The following is a 16,075-nucleotide window of genomic DNA, read 5'->3' as shown; positions in this document are numbered from 1 at the left end:
ACATTAAACTTAAGGGAAAGTAACATTTACTTGAATGGTAGATTATAAGATAAATAGTTATTCTCTTGATTTGAAGCTTTCATGACTGCAGGAATCCATACTCTCTGGTTCTTTCGGTAAAGTCACGTAGGTAGAAAAAATAATGAAAGAAACACGACGTTGGACGCTTGAGTCTTTACCCAAAGAAGCAGAGAGTATAGTTATTCTCTTGTGATTGCCATCTACCACCCTGAACATGGCCTCGCCACCTTCATCAAGCAAGGTCTAAAGGACTATCATCAGTGCGCTATGACCCCACCAATTAGTACGGTTGGCTACATACGGTGTGAAAGAAGTTCAACATATACATGGATAGAAGGCTGACCTTCAAGCCCCACAAAACAGATTTGTGAAAATACCAAATCAATGCCCCTACTACAGAAACTTGCATGAACGACCTGGGGTGCCTCAGCTGCTGTGCTGTGAGCTTTTGCCCTATCTTTGATATACTCTATCAAATTGTTGTGCTCCAGTCCGGTACGGGAGCCCGTACACAAAACTGATAGATGTATAAATAATACAATGTGCTTTTTAAGCAGAATATGGACAGCAATCCCATGACTCCCTGTTATGCTCAACATTCTGCTACCAAATATCTGCAGAGACATGCCAATCTCAAGGGAGTTTACACGTTATTTTGCAAACGACAACCTATCCATCAACCAAAACCTCAAGTATATACCTCGCCACTGCCAAAGTCCCAATCTCCCTTCTGGGATTATGTTATCGACATCCCAGAATCTCACCCAGACATTGAAGAATGCTGGCGAGCGGCGTGGAACAACGCAGATGCCTAGAATTAACACCTAATTCGAGACTCAAAACATCGCACTTCATGGCTTTGACATTCTTCAAAGACACTGGTGTAACATCAACCGCATCAGGACATCAACAAGTCAATGTGCACATCTTCACAAATGGAAATTAAAGGCAAGCCATGGTGTGATTGTCCATGCAATCCAAACTATGGACCATATAGTAAATCAATAACCTGTGCTTCAACGGAGGGGGAATAGCAGAGTGACACGAACTCGATCCCGAAATCCTCTCGGGGATAGCAGACCTCAACATTGGGATTTAATATATTACCATATACGTAATGTAAATATAAATTGAATGAACGATGAAATTTTGTGAAATTATATCTAACCAGACATGTAAAATGTTCGTGAGATACAAGGCCATGCTAGCTAGATCAGGTTACCCTAATTTTCAGCTTCTCGCATGTGACGTACATGGAGGTAAATTTATGGCCATAGCAATGCACCGACTTTGAGGGCCATCCATTGGTCGGTCAGTACGCACTTTCTCGGGCTAGATGTTGGCCGATGTCAACAGTAAATAGCCTCTAAATTCCTTAGCCGACCATGTCCTTAAATAAGCCCTGGAATGAACTTGTATGAGGCGCAATTGTCTTGGGGAGAGAGCAAGGGGTGGCTGAAATCTGACGAGTCACCTGATTACAGGCAGTGCGAATGTTTTTAAACCTTCTTTTGAGCCCCATCTCCCCTACCCTGCTGTTCTCCCTCCCAAACCATGAAGTGAACATTTATTTCGTAATTTTAGTCGTTTCAGAACTACGTTTGGATACAAATTATAAATGATCCATGTAGCATTTTTTTTTAAATATTAATATTTCGGTTGATCCTACTTTCAGATGGCTAGACAATTCCTTGATTAGAAAACCAACACTGAAAACTTACTGGGGGAGCATTTTAACACGCAAGCACAAAACCATAAATATTTTTGTATGGCAACTGTAATGTATATCTTGAAAATCACAAAATACGCGTCAGACGATTATATGTGAACATGTAATGCCGTGAATAGATTTTCCACCACTTCAAATAATGACTCAGACTGGTGGTGGATGACCAATCTCCTGGGATAGTGGCTTACCTTGCGGCAGACAAGTCGGAGACACAATCACTTTGTTCTCGAAGATTACATCTCATCACGGACAGGTTGGCAGCCCATTATCGTTTGAACTTGTTTCGACGCGTTTATAAAGTGATATAGATGCGTCATTGACTGTAAGTGAATGCATCAATAATTCGTGAAGTTAAATCCAAATTTTACTTTTGCGGTGTTTCAAGGTTGGATAACTTTGACCCAAGAAGCGTGTTTCATCCTAAATCTCTCTGTCACGATTAGCCCAACACTCAATCAACAAATCATATTATTTGTCAAAAATACTGTACTCTTGAAAAACATGAAGAGCGAAAATTTTAAAACGATATTACGTCCATAAAGTGATGAATTTGGTCATATAAACGTTTGTGGGAATTCGTCGTGGTTGTTACCGTACACGAACCTATTGTGCAGTGACGAGAATCATGATTCCTGATAGCAGTACCTGCACCAACGAACGGTCTATTGATACCAAACAGGATATGTGTATCTATTTTAGGGGCGTATCTGTGTTGTGCGTTTGCGCACAGTATGTATTTTCGGTTTTATCTATTCGTGCGTATGTGTTTTTGTGTGTCTGTCTATATTTGTGTGGGTGTATTTTATGTAATCGTGTCCCTATGTTAGTGTATGTCTATACTTTTGTGCGTGAATATATTAGTTTGTAATTGTCTCCATACTTATATGTGTTTGTGAAACGTGAATCAATTTTGCAAGAACATTCAGATGGGGCTCCTTACGATTCATGCTGGGTTTAACCAGGCTGGATTGTATGAGCATCTCACAGATTCCGTAAAAATCCGGACACAGTCCTATAAGTGAGCTCCTCCGGCAGGCAAGGCTGCTTGCGTTGGTTGGGTGATGTAGCCCGCATGCCCCAGCCACACTGCATGCCAAATCAACGTTCTGTTCGACTGGGTAGATACATTTAACCAGGGGGCGGCACGGGAAAAGAGAAGATACGGGCTGGTGCGGTACAAGAGGATTTGGAGCAAATTGGACTTGCCAATGAGTGGTACCAGAAGTCTCAATATCGACTTCTGTGGAGGAGACTCGCGAAAACACTGCTGGGCGGTGCCAGACTTGGTGCACTTTGACGCTACTGTGCAGTTGGAGAAAGTCACCTTCCAGCAACAACGGAGGGCGGAGGATCGACGCTCACAACAACAATCTGAGCGCCGGGTGACTAAAACGCAGCAAGCTCGCATAGTGGGGGGCCGCATGTGGTGCAGCTGTCAATCATCTCAGTCAACCCATAGCACCTGGGTCTCTCCCATGATCTTCTGCCAGCGAGCCTTCGACACTTCACTCGGCCTCAAGGTGCACCTGGCCTGGCACGAGTGCCGCACTTACATCATCGCCACTTTCGTGGCGAATGGCGGTTGTTGTGTGTCTGTGTGTATATATTTGTTGTGTATTTGTCTGCGTCCATGTGTTTAGGTGTGTCTGTGTAGGTGTCTGTATATGTATGTATATGCTTGTGTGTCTGTGTATACGCGTATCTGTATATATGTGTATGTATGTGTATATGCGTGTTTTTTCGTATATCCGTACATTTTATGCGCATCTCTGTTTGTCAGTATGTTTCCGTTACTTGTTTATACCTACAGTATATCTATAATAATGCTATATCTGTGTGTATTTGTCTGCGTCTGCATGTCGTCCGACACCTGACGTGTGTAATCGTACATCGAGTGATGTATTTGTGATTTAACTTCAGGGCACGCACGTTCCGCTCGGGGAGGATGTTATTCCGCCTGCGGTGAGGATGTCATCACCACCACCACTAAAATATAAACAACCCCCCGTGTAGCCTTAACACACTGTTGGGGCAAGTGCTGTTAGCGAGCACCTATGAAGACCGGCACGGCACACGAATGGGTGTGGTGTCCAGCACCACTCCCGACCGCCTTTGTCTCCCCAGAGGCGATGTTTACACACCGGTACTCATTTGAGGCTGAGACGACCTCGGGGGGAAGCCCAGGACCGGTTCACCATAATCGTCACCGGTGATGCTCGGCCGTGAGCGGGAAGCGAACTCGAGTCGCCGGGTTTGGAGCGCGGCACGCTAACCGTTACACCACCGCTCCCCACATCATCATCATCATCAACACCGTTCCCATCATCGTCATCATCACCACCGCTCTCCACATCATCATCACCACCGCTCCCCACATCATCACCATCACCACCATCATCACTGCCTGTCCATCACGCGGTGGAGTCCCAGGCGGGAGCCAATTGCGCGTGGTTCTCCGTGTGTCCAGGTGACGCGTGCGAGCGCGCAGGTCATCGCCGGGCTATATAAGCAACAAGCCCCGCGGGCTACGGGAGCCTGGTCGTCTCGCCTCGGGGACTTTGACCACGCGTGCCGCTCATCGCACGCAGCACATTGCAAACGCGCGCGTTCTCTGACCAGTTATCTCTGTTTTACGATTCATCCAAGAGCCCCGCACACGACGCAAGTCGTTCGCGGAGCAGGCGAAGCGTTAAAGCCATGAGCTCGCTAAGCGCCAGCTACGTCCAGCACATCGGGTCAAGCCACAGCCAGCACCAGCGCAGGAGGTGCCTCGTCAATCGCTCGTACGGCGCGGGTGGCGGCTGGTGTCCCTCCCTGCAGGGGCCCCGCACCCCGGTCGCCTTCGTGCCCCACGGAGGGACCTCCCGGGTGCGCTCGTGGGGGGTCCCTCCGGCCCCGCCACCGGGGATCGACCGCGGGGTGCTGCCCGTGCGCTTCCAGGAGAAGGAGCAGATCAAGAAGGTCAACGACCGCTTCGTCAGATTCATCGAGAAGGTGTCGGTGGGGGGTGGTGGGGGGAGCGGTGGTACATTGGTTAGCGCACTGCGCTGAATGTGACGATCTGTTGAGTTCGATTGGGAGGCATTAAATTATTTTAATGGTTTTATAATCGGATGATGATTTGGGGGTGGGGGTTTGCGGGGGGAATGGGGGGGGTGTGATGGATTTGTGGCGGAACCAGCAAGGGAGGTGGTAGTAGCGGACAGCTCGTGCGGGGTCTGTAGCATATGTTATAAAGGGGCCCTAAATACATTTAAAAATACATATTAAAACAAATGTTTTACTTGCACAATAAAGTAATTGTATTTTTTTCATTTGTTATGCAGCCAGATAATGGAACAAATCGCTAACCTTAAACGCCCAGTCGGTCGTAAAAGTTGAAGGCAGTATAGTACTGTAGTAATAGAGCAAGTGCAGAATCACTGAACCGGGATTAAAAAGTGCGGGGCCCGTAGCATTGCTACTTTTGCTCCGAGGATAATCCGGCACACTCTGCCACTACTGCTTTGTGCTCAGTGACACCGTTATTCGAGTGTCATTAGTAACCGACTGATGTTCATGTCATTCGGCCAATGTCTGGCTATCACTGGCCCGGAACTTGCCTGCAGTATTCTTTTTCATATTTACCTAGGTGCGCGCACTGCACACATGAAGTACTGTGCGCATATAAATGCAGTGTAATTATCCACCGCACATGTTAAGTGTAGACCGCATAGCTAACCGTATCGTTTTAGAAGTGGCACAGTGGTTAGTTAGCAAAATGTGCTGTGAACCCTCCCACCTGAGTTCGATTCCATTCCATGGCTAACATCGCTAGCGAGGGTTATCTGAATCGGTCCTGGGCTCCCTGCTTTATCAACCCGTGCTGACCAGTGTGGTGAAGTATGGTCACATAGCCCCCATGACTGACATTACATGGGGGCGCCAGTCTTCATCCAGAAGTGGATTGACACACGGCTCTATATTATGACATGCATTATGATGCATTATTATTTTATAGACATCTCCACCGATACAAAAGATATGAGACGTACAGTGAGGGAAAAAAGCATTTGATCCCCTGCTGATTTTGTACGTTTGCCCACTGATCAGTCTATAATTTTAATGGTAGGTTTATTTGAACAGTGAGAGACAGAATAACAACAACAAAATCCAGAAAAACGCATGTCAAAAATGTTAGAAATTGATTTGCATTTTAATGAGAGAAATAAGTATTTGACCCCTCTGCACCGTCAAACATGGAGGTGGAAACATTATGCTTTGGGGGTGTTTTCTGCTAAGGGGACAGGACAACTTCACCGCATCAAAGGGACGATGGACGGGGCCATGTACCGTCAAATCTTGGGTGAGAACCTCCTTCCAGCATGACAATGACCTAAAACACACGGCCAAGGCAACAAAGGAGTGGTTCAAGAAGAAGCACATTAAGGTCCTGGAGTGGCCTAGCCAGTCTCCAGACTTTGGATTTAAAGCTTTCGTGACTGCAATAATTCATATTCTTAGCTCTTTCGGTAAAGTCACGTTGAAGGGGAACAATAAAATAATAAAATGTTTTATATATATTTTATTTTATGTTTGATATATATTTTATTATTTTATTGTTCCCCTTCAACGTGACTTTACCGAAAGAGCTAAGATTATACAGTCTCCAGACCTTAATTCCATAGAAAATCTGTGGAGGGAGCTGAAGGTTCGAGTTGCTAAAAGTCAGCCTCGAAACCTTAATGACTTGGAGAAGATCTGCAAAGAGGAGTGGGACAAAATCCCTCCTGAGATGTGTGCAAACCTGGTGGCCAACTACAAGAAACGTCTGACCTCTAAGACTGCCAACAAGGGCTTTGCCACCAAGTACTAAGTCATGTTTTGCAGCGGGGTCAAATACTTATTTCCCTCATTAAAATGAAAATAAATTTATAACATTTTTGACATGCGTTTTTCTGGATTTTTTTGTTGTTATTCTGTCTCTCACTGTTCAAATACACCTACCATTAAAATTATAGACTTATCATTTATCTGTCAGTGGGCAAACGTATAAAATCAGCAGGGGATCAAATACGTTTTTCCTTCACTGTATGCACGTATCACGATTGTATGAATTGCATTAAATTCGTTTATTCACTGAAACGTTCCTTATATTATTACACTTTAACATCTTACCACTGCTCACCGAGATTCACACTGAGTCCCACCACAATAGCCAGTAGACATACTGATGTGCAGTCTTGTGTGACAACGTTGTGCTTTTGTTCGTACAACGGTGCATGGATGAAATGGGGATATTAACAGGAAACGGTACATCCTTGCAAAATTACGTAATTTTATTTTTGACTTTTTGGGGTTCTAAAAAACTTTGTCAGTACAAAAAAAAAGTGCCATGCCTTAAATTCGTCTTTTGCCGATGAATGCCATAATTACCTGACACGTAAGGGATCCCAGAACAACGGCAATGTGGGCCGAACAGAACTGCAGTCGATACATTCCAGCGAACTACGTGACACCTGCCGATGACCAAATCACTGTCAATGCGCCCCAGCTCGAGAGCTAAGTAGAGTTTGTATAGTCCTTAGATGGCTGGCCACCGTGTATCAAAAGGGTGTTCTAGGCTGCTGCGGGTTTATAATGTGAGCAGCAGATGGCATTGCAGCATCTATGTTCCAAATAGAAAAAAACAACAACCCCACACTCATCATGGGACCTCCTTTGCCAGTACCAAAATATGATCATAGGTTTTTCCCCTTTTTTCTGGCAACAAAACAGGTGTTAAGATGTTAAAACACCAAACTGAGACCTTTTACAAGGAATCATGTCTGCATTAACCACAATGCTTGTGGTCAAAATGCAAACAAAAAAGCATACTCTCATAATATATGCATTGTCTTTGAAATTGATTGGTGTTTGCATTCTGACCACAAGCATTGTGGTTAGTGCAAACATGATTCCTTGTAAAAAGGTTTAAGTTTGGTGTTTTAACATCTTAACACAACTGTTGTGTAGCCCCACTCTCACCAGTGTGATAAAGGATGTTCAAATGACCCCCACCCCACCGAGCCACGCAGCATTGGGAGTTCCTCATCTGGCCGTGGATGGAGAGAAGGGCTCTCTATACAGGTACACGGTCTATACCCACCCCACCCCTCAGAGCTCAGTCACCTGGGGGCAGTTCGAGGGGTCCTGAGGACCGGTGGCGATGCATGGAATGTGTGAATGCCGGTTTTCATTTGGCACGCATGCCATTGTCGCTTTCGAGCTGACAAGGACGTTTTAAAAAGTCCTTTATGACTACTTGAGCTATGCGCGACATGTGGGTGTTAAGTCCCTGGAGCCTCCACTCCCATCTCCACGATGTCTTATTAAAGAAAAAAGTTGTGCACAAATACAAATAGTACGAATTCAACATTAACCTCAATAATCCATACTCTTTGGTTATTTCGGTAAAGTCACCGAAATAACCAAAGAATATGGATTCCTGCAGTCACGAAAGCTTCAAATCAATAATACTTCATTAAGAGGAAACATATGATTGGCGATGTATCGGGAAATGGCCCTTCTTCATAGCAGAGTGATCTTCATCTCTCTACCATGAAGTCTGGCTTTGAAGACCCTCATTTCTCTGCTATGAAGTAGGGCCGTTTCCCAAAATGTTAACTATCACATACTGCACTGTATACCCTTTCCCTTTGAGGTCAGTTTTACTGAGTATTAAAACAACAGAGGGGCTTTCAGTAGAGCATAACTGGACGTTGTCGTGCCGACTTGAGAGTCTATAATCATGAAAGTAATCTGTGACTCAACTTGTTTTCCTGTCGGAGATGCAGTCCTGGAAACCATAATTTGGGCAATTGCCCATCTTGTGCTGCACTTTTTACCAGTGGTAAATATTAAATATTTAAAGAATATTAAAGAAACACTTTATGACTGACGAGTCCCTTCACGTGAATTTAAAATAAATATTGGATGTGGTTATTATGCACCCGCCTATAATCCACTCACTTTGAAGTGGGTGATCACGTGTCGCGCGGGAGACACCCATCTGCATTTGCAGCCAATCGCCTGTATGGAGCAGTGCAGCAAGTAGGTTTCTCAGCCTGTGTCGAGTTTTGAGTGTCAGCGCCTCCTTTTTCCGGAGTTTTCTCTTTGCGCTTCAGTTTCCTCCCAGGTGCATACATAAACCGGCCAAACATTCGAATTAAGGCCCTTGAGAAAATTAGGATTTCGACTCAGTGGAGCGTTCCAAGCTCATCATCATCATCAGCAGCAGGAATGGTGAATCCACTGCTGGATAAAGGCCTCCATCAAGACGCCTCCACCTCTTGGGGTCTCACGATGCAACAAACCACACAGTACCTGCACACGAACCGATTTCGTTGCTCCATCTCTTCGTAAATGTCCTGTAAAATGCATTCTATTCTCTGGCTATAGCTTTGTAGCTAAATATAAAACATATTTTCATAATAGAGGCTGGGCCGCAAGTTAGTTACCTGCCCCTGGTAGCCCTAATGTGAGAGGGTCCAGGACTGTAGAGAAGGGGCGAGGTGAAACAGTGTGTTATGGGTTACAGATCCAGGGCGTGGGCGAGTTGGGGGTTGCTCAGAAAAGGCTGAGGAGGCCTCAGAAGTGGCCTCATCTGGCAATTCGCCCTCGGACTTCAAAAACCTTCTTAAGCGGCCCTGGCTGTGGGCCATAAATTCGTACCCCACCCTGTCCCCTTAGTATCCTCTTTTCCATTGTGTCTCCCACCACAGGTGGGCATCCTGGAGCAGCAGAACAAAGTGCTGGAGGTGCAGTGGCTGCTCCTGCAGGATCGTGGAGCCAGGGGCTCCAAGGTTGAGGCGAGCGTGTTCTTCCAGAGCCAGATCCACGGTCTCCAGCGGCAGCTCGACACTCTGGAGCGCGACAAACAGCGGCGGCAGGGAGAGCTGCGGCTCACGCAGGGCCTCGTCGAGGACTTCAAGAACAAGTGCGCGTCGACGCGGCGGATGTGCAGGGATGTGTACAGCGATGCGCCTAGCCCCGTTAGGGGAGCAAGTAGTGTAGCGGTTAGCGCGCCGCGCTACGAACCCGGCGACCCGAGTTGAATTCCTGCTCACGGTCAACACCAGCGACGATTATCTGAACTGGTCCTGGGCCTCCCCTATGTCGATTCAACCTGAAATGAGGTCCTGGTGCGATTTGTAAACATTGCCACTGGGGAAACAAATGCGGTCGGGCGTCTTGCTGGCCACCCACCGCCTCCTGTGCCATACCGGCCTTCATAGCTGCTCGCTAGCAGCACTTGCCCCAACAGTTTGTTACAGGCTATACGGGGGATCTTTGTCTTTGTTTGTCTGGCACATTGGGGATCTTAAACGGAAATTATTTTTGAAGGCCATTTTATTCATAACCTCCGAATGAAATTGCAATAGAATGAGATGTATAGATAAGAGAGAGAGAGATGTAGCGAGATGAGAGAAATGCGGATAAAAGATCAATGTGGAGTGAGATTGGAGCGATACAGATGAGACAGAGATGTAGTGAAATTAAAGGGATGAAGACAGTGGCGTAACTCGATCATCAGCTCGGGGGATGCGGCAATCAGAAGGTGGGGCCCCAATGTGTTGAAAACATACCCTCATGGTGGTTGTCAAGAGCCATCCCTTGCCCCCACCCGAGTTATGCTACTGGATGTAGACGATACAAATATTAGAGTGAGATTAAGGAGAGACAGACAGGATAGGGACGTGAACGATTCATGCACTTTATCTTATTTAACTTTTATTCTGCGTGTAATTATTTAAAATTTAGCTGATATTTTATGCACCCCTATTCTCCATGCACATGGGGCCCCTTGAGTTACTCGGGGACTTAAGTGTTTGCATAGTTCGATGAATGCCTTGTGCCACCATTGCACACGTACATAGAGCCCGTGGGTCAACTCACGACTGGACGTTTGTCTCCCCACACGGTGCAGGCTGTGAGGGTTATTTCGACCACGGTAGCCACTACGCTACCGCTCCCCAGTGTAGCATTAACAACAACAACCGCCATTCGCCACAAGTGGCGGTGACGTCTCCACGGCGCTCGTGCCAGGCTATGTGCACTTTAAGGCCACGTAAAGTGTCGACAGCCCACTGGCAGGAGGTCACGGGACAAACCCAGGTGCCATGGGTTGACTGACTGAGATGACTGGCCGATGCACCATCTGTGCCCCCTACTATGCCAACGGTAGCACTAATGTCACACTATCACATACAGTGTAAACCTTTAACATTTTAAAAGTTGAGTTCCACGTATAAATTATGTTTCTGTTCTTTTAGGTACGAGGAAGACAAATCGATCCGCAACAAGGCAGAGAACGAGTTTGTTGCGGTGAAACAGGTGATGTTTATAACATTTCTGCTGAGATGTTCATCCTCTAAACACAATAATTCTGCGATTGGCCGAAAGCACAATCGCAGAATTATTCCAATAAACTCAACCAACAATGTCTGTCGTCTTTGGCAGGATTTCGACGACTCTTGCTTAGTGAAAGCTGAGCTGGAGGCTAGACTGGAAGGACTGAAAGATGAGATCAACTTTCTCAGAGGAATTTTTGAAAAGGTCAGGACCAATTACCTGGCCGCACCCATATATGTTTTTTTTTCCATTCACGGTGTGTAATATTAGAACACGGTACTCAGTCAGGCCGGGTTTTACCGCAGTCCCACGCCAGTGCCCTGAACGCGATCCCCACTCTCCATTTTAGGAGCTGCGTGACCTGGAGACGCAAATCAAGGACACCTTGGTGTCTGCGGGGGTGGACACTAGCCGCAGCATTGACGTGCAAGGGATGATCTCTGATGTCCACGCTCAGTACGAATTGATTGCTGCCAAGAGCCAGGCCGAAGCCAATGAATTCTACAGGAAGAAGGTAAACACATCGGCAGCAGCAGAAGCCACGGACGTGAAAGAGGATTTCGGCGAGGCAGCGACACCGCCCACTTATCTGCCTTAGTCCATCTGCCACGATCACTGAGAAGCGTCTCCCAAGCAGAATGTCAAGTGTCAAGACTTTTTTTTATTTCACATCGGCATACCCTCCCATCACGCCACCCTGACCAATACATTGCAATAAATTACTTTTCGCCACATTCATACTCAATCATCATTATTAATTGTGTCTGTGCTCTGCAGATTTGATTGAATTTTACAAAGCCTGCTGGTGTTGAAACTGCATCAAACCCAAACGATTTGCTTTGATTGAAATTAGATTTAAAAAACTAATCCGAGGTGGTGTCAGCTGTTCTTTAATGCTTAGTCAGATGAAGTGATGAAATGGTAAAAAAAGTATATTTTTATTATAATAAGTGTTTGTTATTGCTTATAAAATATGTCATCGAGTCTCAAGACTTTTTCAGGAGGTTTCTGCTCGATTGATTGGCAGAATGCGTCGAGACGGCGCAGACACGAGCTGCTTGCTTGTTTTATAGTACGACCTTCTCAGCCTCTCGGCCGATCCGACCGACCAGGAGATCCGCAGCAACAGGAACGAAATGAACAATCTGCACCGTCAGATCCAGCGCGTGAGAGGTGAAAGCGACGCTCTGAAGAAGCAGGTACGAGCTGCCTGCACTTCTATTTGAGCCACAGAATATTGTTTTCATATGTGCAGACACGGAATTTATTTTGTGTCAAGGTATTGATTTTAGCATTCAACAGGGTCCCATATTTTACATGGAACACTCTTGCCAATAACGTCTAATATTCTCACAGCATTTGATTTTGATGACGCTGATTTTACTGATGAGACCTAGCAGGTCAAAACCAATCTAGATATTTACTTGATTAACAAATGCTGCTCAATATGTTGGCCTGCAAATCCAGTAAGCCGATGGAATATATTTTTTTTTTAATGTGGAGCCACAGGGGTCTGCTTATTTTGTTTGTTGGAGGTGCTCACCCTCATTGCACTCCCTAATTTGAGCAGAGGCTAAGCAGAGGGTGAGCACCACCCACCACCTGCTTGACCACGATGCCGAGCGGTCCTGTGACTCCGGTTTGTGAATACACCAGCGCGCCAGCCTGCAGGCTGCCATCGCAGGGGCCGTGGATCGAGGCGGGCTCAGCGTCTGCGAGGCGAAGGAGAGAATCGCCCGCCTGGAGGAGGAGCTGCACAAGGACAAGCAGCAGAAGGTGCAGCGCGTGCGCGAGTACCAGGAGCTCATGAACGTCAAGCTGGCTCTGGACATCGAGATCGCCACCTACGGCAGGCTGCTTGAGGGAGAGGAATCCAGGTGGATGCCTCAGCATCTTGTACATCCGGCGCCTCCCTGCTGACCAACAACCTTGTCGTGTAGCTGTCGAGTGCACAGGCAGTGCAACTGCAGGCACAGCCAATTTCTCATTTGCTCTGCCCCGTTCCCTCCTATTCCTCGCCCACACCGCTCCGATAATAGCCTAAACAAAATACTCAAATTTTCCAAGCACGCAAAATTGCCATAGTTTTTCCTATGCCCATTGTCGGGTATCTTGGCTATCCTGCGGTCACATTCAGACAGCTGTGTCGAGATGTTCTTTTCGTTGCCTGGTACACATGAAGTTGTGGGTTCAATCCCAGCCCTGACGATGCATGTATAGTTGGAGTTCGCACGATTTCTCTCCCTGAGGTCGATTTTTCTCCAAGTCCTCCGGTTTTGCCCTCCACATTTAGAAACATGCATTTAGACTATTTGGCTGCTACTATAAAGTCACATGTGTGATAATATAAGCCACTTCGATAAACTATAATGTGTGTCTAGGTCTCCATTGAAAATAAAAAAGCGGTAAATAAAATTGTTTAGTTAATTGCCTAGTTTAGTTGATATGCTTTTATAATTGAAGTCTGTTGTAACTATTTGAAACTCGTTCATTTTACAGACTCGGGTGTGTCACATCGCAGAAGCAGCATTTCAGCCTCGGCTTTGGGAGTGACCTTGTCAACAAAGGTGAGGAGGAGAAGAAGAAGAAGGGCGGGTCCTGATTTAATTGCTCAAGCAAACAGGGGCGGCACTGCTTGGCACGTCTCGAAGCTGAACCTTTCATGTTTTAATAGACGTGCTCTATTAAAACTTAACAACAATTTAACCGTTTTTTTGGTATTTTATTAGGTAAGGCCTACTTAGCTATATAGACGCAACCTGGCCACAAACGATAGCTAAAAGAAGTGATTTATCACGTGGAAATTTATAGCAGCTAAATACTCGAATAGGCATATGCTCACTTGGACATGTGTACTGGTATTGCCGTTTTTTCAATCCGCCGCATGGGTCAGGGCCTCCGTATGCTGTGCGGGCCTTGGGGGTTCACCTAATTAACCACTCTGATCAGTGCAAGTAGTTAAAGGTGAGGAGCATAGACGCGGGTACATAGGAGTAGAGTACAACAATGGATTTGTTTTCCACTGCCCAACATGTTGACCTGCAGCTTATAACAACCTGTTTGTGAATGGTGGTCTATGCAGGCTCAACCTGCTTAGCTTTCGATATCTGACAGGATCGGTGCATTGCAGGGGATTTGGTAATAAGTTTATGCTCACTTAATCCCACATTAATATTATTAAAAGATGTGACCTGCGCATTCATGTGTGCAGAAGTAAAAATAATGAAACAATTTGTAACACGCACAGATCGTCTGACACAAACAAATTAATATTCGATCACAACTGGGACAGACCCAGAGTCACTTTTGTACGCTCATCAGAACAGATGTGCTGTTAGTTGCCTCTTGAAAGTGGAGGGAATTTGGATGAAATCAGCACATAGTGAATGTGTGTTGCGTGTGACACATAAGTCAGATCGCTCTCTGTGGTTTTTCTTGCCAAGAAATATATTTCTCAGAGCTATACTAAACAATACAATCGCAAACTGCGAAATTGAACTTCTGCTTTCGAGTTGTATCGTACAACTGTATTCAAACTCGCGTTTGTCCTCTTCACATCAGGTCACCACGGCAGTTCCCATGCCACGACGAATTTCGACAAGGCGATTAACTTGTACAAGCCTCCCAACAAAACAGTGGAGATCAGAACCACCGAGACCAGGAATGGTCGAATTCTTTACGAAAGTTCAGAGTTCATCCATGAGGTTATTGACTTTCCAGGGGACGCTGCTGTTGTGTGACAGTTAGCAAAGTGGACTTACATTTCTGAGGTCGACAGTTCCTTCTCCCGGCGCGGAAGTTTAATTTTTTTTTGCCAAATTTAGTTGAACCTCTGTCCACCCAGCAGTATAAATGGGCACCACAGTCATAATGAGAATCTGGATCTGTATTTATCCTCGAGAAATCCGATAAGCTATGAAGCTCTTTTTCACAAATGCCCAGTCAGAAAGCTACAGCAACAAACAATAGACGAAACGATCGGAGTGCAAAATAAATCACAAAAAAAAGTAAAATAGATCAAGTATATGAAGTTCAAATTGCCTATGTGCACCAATTCCCAAGCTTGGGAAAGGCAGCAAAGCAACAGCAAAAACAGTCCCAGACCGAACCAAGACAACACACACAGTCCTTCAATGAGTCGATCGGTCGGTCGCGTGTGCTGGGGTTGAAGTGTGGCCAGCTTGGAAGAAAGGGACGAATACCTTCTAATTGATCACGGCTCTCGAGAGCTCCCTTTTTCGTGGAAACCCATCTGACAGCAGTTGTTGCGAGCAAGCAATTGCAGGGCTGCCCCTTTATGTTTAATGACACCCTCATATCGAGGGAGAGTGAGCGATATAATGCACGCATTATCTCGGCAAGTGCGTTCTTGCAACGCAACTGATATAAATGTTTCAGTAAAGTATGTTTTTACAAGTGAAGTACAATCAACTGTATCGTTTTGTAGTGTACATATATTTACTTTGTTTCGGGTGAATGTAATGTATTTTCATTATATTAGGACAATCCCATTTACATGTTCTTTGGTTCTTTCGGTAAAGTCACGTAGAATGAGAATAAATTAATAAAATAACACAATAAAATTCTCACTTTACATGTGTTTATCTTTTCCTGTCAATTGTGTGCCTATCTGCATTTGGAAGTCGAAACGCTTGCAATATAAAGTTTACGTTATAACGACGGTGTGCTTCCACTGTGCTTTTTTGGGGGGGTTACATCTAAACATTGCAAAATTGATCACCTGTGAGATGAGACGAGTGCGAGACCGGCAGACTTTCACAAGACAACTCGAGAGGCATCGCAAAGCTCTCGGGTTATTGTGACATTTGTTACGATTATACTGGGCCGGTGATGAGCGTGTAACGAGCGTGCAATGATGACCACCACATGAACGAGGAGTTGCATCGCGGGACTGTAAGGAATGGTGGCGGCTTGAAGTGGCCTTCACCCTGC

The 16,075-nt window shown here is 45.7% G+C and overlaps 1 protein-coding gene across 1 annotated transcript; it reads left to right on the top strand.

The window, feature by feature from the left end:
- The first annotated feature begins 51 nt into the window (after positions 1-51).
- On the top strand, positions 52-15,803 carry LOC116938535 (keratin, type II cytoskeletal 8-like). Its single transcript, XM_032945719.2, has 9 exons — positions 52-4,744; positions 9,493-9,707; positions 11,044-11,104; positions 11,231-11,326; positions 11,472-11,636; positions 12,196-12,321; positions 12,779-12,999; positions 13,622-13,689; positions 14,684-15,803. Exons 1-9 carry the CDS (start codon positions 4,448-4,450, stop codon positions 14,860-14,862), a joined length of 1,428 nt encoding a protein of 475 aa, XP_032801610.1. The 5' UTR covers positions 52-4,447; the 3' UTR covers positions 14,863-15,803.
- The last annotated feature ends 272 nt before the right edge of the window (positions 15,804-16,075 follow it).

Source organism: Petromyzon marinus, chromosome 4 (genome assembly GCF_048934315.1).
Source record: "Petromyzon marinus isolate PM22_M1 ecotype Great Lakes invasive population chromosome 4, UKy_Petmar_22M1.pri1.0, whole genome shotgun sequence".
In the NCBI taxonomy this organism is placed as follows: domain Eukaryota; kingdom Metazoa; phylum Chordata; class Hyperoartia; order Petromyzontiformes; family Petromyzontidae; genus Petromyzon; species Petromyzon marinus.
Note: the sequence above shows the minus strand (reverse complement) of the source record. Positions and strands in the feature narration are given on the sequence as shown.

Bases quoted from the DNA above. Each gene is read 5' to 3' on its own strand.
- LOC116938535 (XM_032945719.2), top strand. From the start codon at position 4,448: ATGAGCTCGCTAAGCGCCAGCTACGTCCAGCACATCGGGTCAAGCCAC. The intron at 11,327-11,471 runs GTCAGGACCAAT...TCTCCATTTTAG, and splicing joins TCAGAGGAATTTTTGAAAAG to GAGCTGCGTGACCTGGAGAC. The intron at 12,322-12,778 runs GTACGAGCTGCC...TGAATACACCAG, and splicing joins GCGACGCTCTGAAGAAGCAG to CGCGCCAGCCTGCAGGCTGC.